This window comes from Myotis davidii, unplaced genomic scaffold (genome assembly GCF_000327345.1).
Source record: "Myotis davidii unplaced genomic scaffold, ASM32734v1 scaffold955, whole genome shotgun sequence".
In the NCBI taxonomy this organism is placed as follows: domain Eukaryota; kingdom Metazoa; phylum Chordata; class Mammalia; order Chiroptera; family Vespertilionidae; genus Myotis; species Myotis davidii.
In genome coordinates this window covers 407,789-414,084 of record NW_006287066.1, presented here as the reverse complement: position 1 = coordinate 414,084, position 6,296 = coordinate 407,789, and the positions used below count along the sequence as shown (strand labels likewise).

General features: G+C 50.7%; 1 protein-coding gene across 1 annotated transcript in view; it reads right to left on the bottom strand.

Moving 5' to 3' along the window:
• Positions 1-6,030: 6,030 nt before the first annotated feature.
• The window catches only part of HCN4 (hyperpolarization activated cyclic nucleotide gated potassium channel 4), a 49,735-nt gene continuing 49,469 nt past the window's right edge, over positions 6,031-6,296 (bottom strand). Inside the window, exon 10 of the mRNA XM_015560785.1 lies at positions 6,031-6,036. Within this exon, the coding sequence (XP_015416271.1) occupies positions 6,031-6,036 (6 nt within the window). The remainder of the gene's footprint in view (positions 6,037-6,296) is intronic.

The following is a 6,296-nucleotide window of genomic DNA, read 5'->3' as shown; positions in this document are numbered from 1 at the left end:
GAATAAAGTCTTAACCACTTGTGACAACATGGGTGCACCTAGAGGGTATTATGCTTAGTGAAATAAGTCAGACAGAGAAAAACAAATTCCATATGATTTCACTTAATGTGGAATCTAAAGAACAAAATAAACTAACAAACAAAACAGAAACAGACTTACAGATACAGAGAACAAACTAATGGTTGCCAAATGGAAAGGGGCTGAGTGAAAAAAGTGAAGGGATTAAGAAATACAAATTGGTAGTTACAGAATAGTTACAAGGATGTAAAGTACAGCATAGGGAATATAGGCAATTATATTATAATAACTATGTATGGTGTTAGGTGGATACTAGAATTATTGGGGGGATCACTTCATAAATTATATAAATGTCTAACCACTATGCTGTACACCTGAAACTAAAATAAAATAATATTGGATGTCAACTTTAAAAATAAAAATCAAGTTCAGATGAGTGGTTTTCCTTGGAGAGAGGGAGAGTGATACATGAGAGGACTGGCACAAATGTTTAAAAGTATTTCCTGTGTTCAATTTCTTAAGCTGAGGGATTGACACATGGATGTTTATCATATTTTAATATCTTATTTATGTACAATCTACTACCTACAATGGTTTGATTAATGATTTTTCAATTTGATGATGGTGCGAAAGTGATACACATTCAGTAGAAACCCTACTTCAAATGTTGAATTTTGACCTTTTTCTTAGCTAGTGATATGCAGCATGATATTGTCCTTGATGCTTGGCCTCACAGCACCAATGTAATGTAAGTGTTCTGAGTCTTTTAAGGTAGGCAAGGCTAAGCTACGATATAGGTTAGGTGGATTAAATACACTTTCCATTAACAATATTTTCAATTTATGATGGATTTATCAGACTATAACCCCATTGTAAGGAGCATTACATATTTATTATGTTTATTTATATATTCTCCTGTATATACAAAATATTCCACCCTTAAGAAAAAAAAATTGAAGAAGCAAAATCGTAAGGGGTTGACTGGTACTGTCCAGCCCCACACACGTGCCTGGGGTGGAGCCAGCATAGGGTGGGAGCTGGAGACGACACAGTGCATTGGAAGCTTCAAACTCAAGAAAGAATAAAAGGGCTACAGTGGGTCAGAAAAGGATGAGAAATCACATGGCTACAGCAGCAGGCACCTAGGCTGCAGCGTAGGGGATGTGGGGCCTGAACTGAGGGGAAAGGTGGGAGGCCTTCTCCTCCAGGCCAGGGAAGCCATAGGCACCGGTGCAGTTTCCAGAAAGTGCGTGCGCAGTGAGAAGATGGGGGCCAAGGTCAGAGGCCCAGGAGCACTGTCCTTTGGGAGAAAGAAGAGCCCTTCAAGCTGAGGCTGAACAGAAAGGTGGCAGCAAGGAACCAGGGCATCTCAAGAACTGCGGAGGGCCTGGCAGCAGGGTCACACGCTGCTGGGAGGGCACCACTACAAGGAGCCACTGATGACCTGTCTGGAGCCCTTCCATGGAGATAAGGCGGGAGCCAGACTGCGGTGGCGGAGCAGTGACTCCGGAGGGAAATAAGGTCAGCAGTGGAGGCAACCCTCAGAAGTTTGGCTGAGATGAGGAGGAGCAGCAGATGGAAAAACACACCAAGTCCAGGGAGGCATTTCATTAAACTTTTAAAATGCTCTTTTAAAGTTCCCAATCTGGTTTAGCCCCACCAAGGCAGAAAGAGGGGCCTCAGACCGTCACCCCCCCACCCCCCACCCCCACCCGATGCTGGCAGCTGAGCCCCTCAGTGGTCACTGGGGCTGAAGCATGGCTGCAGTGGCAGGGGAGGGGGGAGGGGGGAGGCAGGATGCTGTCTGCTGACTTGTTCAGAGCTGCTGCTAGATGTGATGGGGAAAGAGAAAGCAAACTGACATTTAGTCGCTTTTATTCTAGTTTTTAAGTTCTCTATGGAGAATACACCCTTTCTAGCCTGCCTGCACCAGACAGACAGCTCCTACCACCTGACCCCTGTGCCACCAGTGGGGAGGGACAGGGTGGTCCCCAGGACCTGGGTGTGCATCTTGGCTGCTTCACATTCTAGCGGACTGGTCTAGACAAGCTCCTCACCTTCTTTGAGCCTCAGTGCCCTTTGGCTCACTGAACTTGAGGCTAATTCTTACCTGTCAGTGTTGTTGTGAGGAAGGAGGGAGATAATAGGGTAGCTCAAAGAGCAGAGCACAAGGTAACTACTTACTAAGTGTCCTTTCAGAGTAAGGAAACAGAGAAGACGTGGCTAGTGTTGCCCTGCCTCCGGGCCCCAGAAGCTTGGCCCTGTGCAGATGCCTGGGGTGGATCCAAGCAGGGTAGACAGGGTGGTGGGTGGGGGTGAGTGTCCTTGCAGCGGGTCCAGCCAAATCTGAGGGGTGAGCGTCCACTCCTCAGGTTGGGCTGGACCCGCTGCAATTCCTCTCACCCTGTGCTCAGCACAGTCGCTGCCTGTGTGCAAGGGCCTCCCCAGATCCCCAAAGGCCGGGCCTATGCCCAGCCCTTGCCCTCCCCACAGTCCTCAGGAAGCACCACTGCCTGGGCCACAGGGGGCAGTTGTCATGGGGATGCTGGGCCTGCTGAGCTGCCTCCTTAGCAACAGGACTTTCAGGTCAGTTACCATGGAAACAGCATCCACTCAGCCATCAGTAATGGGAAGCGGGTTCCCTGCCCTTTCTGAGGACTTTCCTTTCTGCCATGCGGATGGGGCACCACGGCACTCCCTGAGCAGCCAGGAGCCCCCAGGGACTTGGCTTTTCTAATGGCAGATCACTGCCTCTCCCCTACTGGGCAAGGTCCCAGGGCTTACAGGGACCTTCTGCAGCCAGGGGTGGTAGAGGCTGTCATCTAAGGGTTTTACAAGTGTCTGGGGGCCAGGCCTAGCATCCTCCCCAGGGCAGTGGGGAGTAGGCAGCACTTCCTAACAAGGCCTGAATCCAGAGGATGCCCTCAGGTTCCCTAACCCATACAGAGCCCAAAGGCTGTGGCTCATTCTTGGCCACTCTGAAAGGCAACCCTCTGTCCTGGTCATGAAACCCCCAGCTTGGTCACCTTTTGTCCCCAACCGCCCTCCAGCTTCTGAGGGCCCAACTGACCAGGCTAAGATGGTATATCCCTGTTTGGAACCAGCTGGAGCTCATGTGCACATTACTGCCCCCCTCCTCCTTCAGGGAGCATCAGGGAGTCCCAGGGACCCTGGCAGCTGGGGTGGGAAGGATCTCAGTCAGGGTCTCCCCCTCCACTAACTGACAAAGGGCGCACACACATTCTCTCATCCTCCTCCTTACTCTCATCAGCCCATACACACAGCACAGCTGCCTCCAGTGTCCGCAAGTGCTCTAGGGCAGCGGTCGCCAATCTTTTGGACCTCATGGACCACCAGTGGTCCGCGGACCACCAGCTTGCGACCACTGCTCTAGGGGACCTATCCACTGCCCTCCACAGCCTTGCTCCTGAGCCCCCAGTATTTATTCCCCAATAACTTCATTCCCCCTCAATCCCTGGCCCCTAAAAGAAGGCAGCATCTATTGGATTTTTTTTATTTAAATAAAATATACAACACGGCACATTTACCGTTTTCTGTTTTAAAAGTGGAAGATTTGAAAATTGCTTGTGGGGATAGAAGGGTCGACTGACTGGACTTGGCTTCCCCAGCCTCGAGTTGCTGCACTGGGTCAGAGCTTTTATAAAATGTGTATGCGTGTGTAGAGGGTGGTGAGGCCTGCCCTGATAACAAGGGCGCGTCCTCACTCCGCATGCCACTGAACCCTCCACCCTCACTCCTGTCCCTTTCCTACCCCCCTCCCTCGCCACTACCTCCAGGACTACTGTGGGTTTAGATTAAGTGAGCCTTCCTCAGGGGGCATGGGTGTGTGCAGAACTCGGATTGAGGCCTCTGTTTAAATTTTTCCAGGTCTGAGAACTCCCTGGGTCTGAGGGGACTTCTCCTGCCCAGTAATCACCAAGGCCAGGCGGCTCCTTGTCTCTCCCTAAGACCCAGAATCCTCACCTCCTCCTGTCCTGGAAAACGGCCTCCCACTGCCTGTGGCCCATCACTGGAGATATTGGCCTGTCCCACAGCCCAGGACAAAGCCTGATCTTGTCAGCATCTAGCTGGGAGCACAAAGGAGAGCTCTTGGAACATGGATCAGTCCTCCTTACTATTCAGGTCTTGGTAGCAAACCTGCTCCTACCCTATAGGAAGGAGGCAGACCACTGAGCTTGGCTCTGGTAGAATCTTGTTGGAAGGGAGGATTGTGCCTAAGGAGCTTCTATAATCTGAGCTCCTAGTTCACAATGACTCTCACTCTGAACCTGCTTCTGGCTCCTAGTTGCCTGCAGAATCAGGGCCAATCCCCTTAGCCTGGCGTCCATGGTCTTCCCTCTGACCGCTTGGCTTCAAGATCTCCTCCCAAAGCCCCCAGCTCCACACTGTACATCTACCTTCATCATATCCCCACTGAGCACTCCCACCTGCCTTTCTACTTCCTCACTTCCCCTCCCTCTCACTTTCTAACTCTTCCCACATCTCAAGGCCTGGCTCAAGCCTGCCACTGGCCACACACCTTCCTTAGGCCCTTCAGGAGGCCCGGCCGCCTCCTATGCCCTGAGATCATAAGTCCTGGAGCCCTCAGCCAAAGCCCCCTGGGCTCTCACCACAGCTTGCTGGAGCAATGGGCTGGATGAGGGGAGGCAGAAGAAACATGACTTACTGAGCACCTATGGCATGTGCCAGGTACGGGCTGGGCATTTCACATATACTGCTTTTCTCATCCTGTCCTCATACTTGTAAGATGGCACCATAATTATTCCCGTTTTACATTTGAGGTAACAGACTCAGGAAGGTCAGATAATTTGCCCAAGATCACACAGCTAAGGCAGGGCTGGAATTCAAACCAGGTCTGGCTGCCTCTATAATCTGGTCTCTCCCGCTGCACCATGCTTGAAGACTAACTCAGCCTTTCTCAACAGTTTTTAATGGAAGGAACCTAGGCTTTGGCCTCAAGCAGGCATGAATTAGAATCTCAAATCAGTCCCAGGTCTGTCACTCCTAGCTACGTGATTCTGGAAAAAGTACCCCAAACTCAGTTTTCTCATCTGTGAAATAGGGAGAATCAAAGTACCTACCTCATGGTCTTTGTGAAATGGAAGGAGTTAATGTTTGTAAAGTGCTGAACCAGTGATTGGCACAGAGCAGACTCAACCAGAAGTACCCTCACCTCCCACTGTCCCGACAGGGAACTGAGGGCCAGAGAGAGGACAGGATGTGCTTGAGGACCTACAGGAGGCACAGGTCAGGGTCCTCTGCTTCCATGTGGTGAGAGGTCAGGCTGGGATTGGATATGAAACCAGAGATGGGGAGACAGGGGACCTGCTGAGAGGTCTTGGGGTCCTCTTCCCTGAGGACTGGAAAGAATACTCCCCCAGACCTTCCGATTCCCAGCCTGTGGATGACGGTGGGCTGCTGGGTGTAAGGTGACCTGGGTGCCCCGGCAACATTGGGTTAAACTAGATTGCTCACATGTGAGTGGCTATCTACATGGCTCTACAGAGCGCTACATAGCTTATACATATACACATATTACATACATATACAGATCTTGCTAGGTTTGCAGTAAAAAAAATGCAAAATTCTTAGGACCCTGGTCCCACTTTGTTCCAAGGACTCAGGAGACTGCGGCTCCCCAGGAAAACCACCAAGGGCAGCCCCTAGAAGACTCCCCGCAGAGTGAGGCACCAAGTTCACTGCTGAGGGGCTGGTGGTGGCTGGTGCCCTAAAACAAATACAATGACAGGTCTGCTCTAGGAACCCCAAACATAGGTAGCCCCCACCCCCCAACCTTACTCTGGCTTTTGCATTTGAGCCTTGCCTAACGCCCCCCCCCTACTGCTGAGTATTAAAATAGTCTATAAAAGCAAGTGACCAAAAATCTATAGCTCTAAGAATACCTGGTTATTTTCTGCTGTCTTGTTTTTCTGGTATGAGTTTTTTAAAATGATCATTATTACTGTTATTGGTATATCTCCTAAATCACAGTTAAACCTGAAGGAAGAAAGAAGAGAGGAAAGAGAGGAAGGGGCCCCAGCTCATAGATTGGATGGCAGTTTGGATCGCACTGGCTCAGCCCTGGCCCCAGGTTCCCTCTGGGAAGCAGCAGTCAGAGGGGAGCCCCCAGAAGAGGCGGCTCTTGCCCCAAACAAACAAAGAGGGGGTGGCAAAGAACCTGAGGATGTCTTCTGAGGCAGAGTGACATGCTGGCCTGAGGCGGCACCATAGGGCCTCCCAGGGGGACCCCCAGCTCT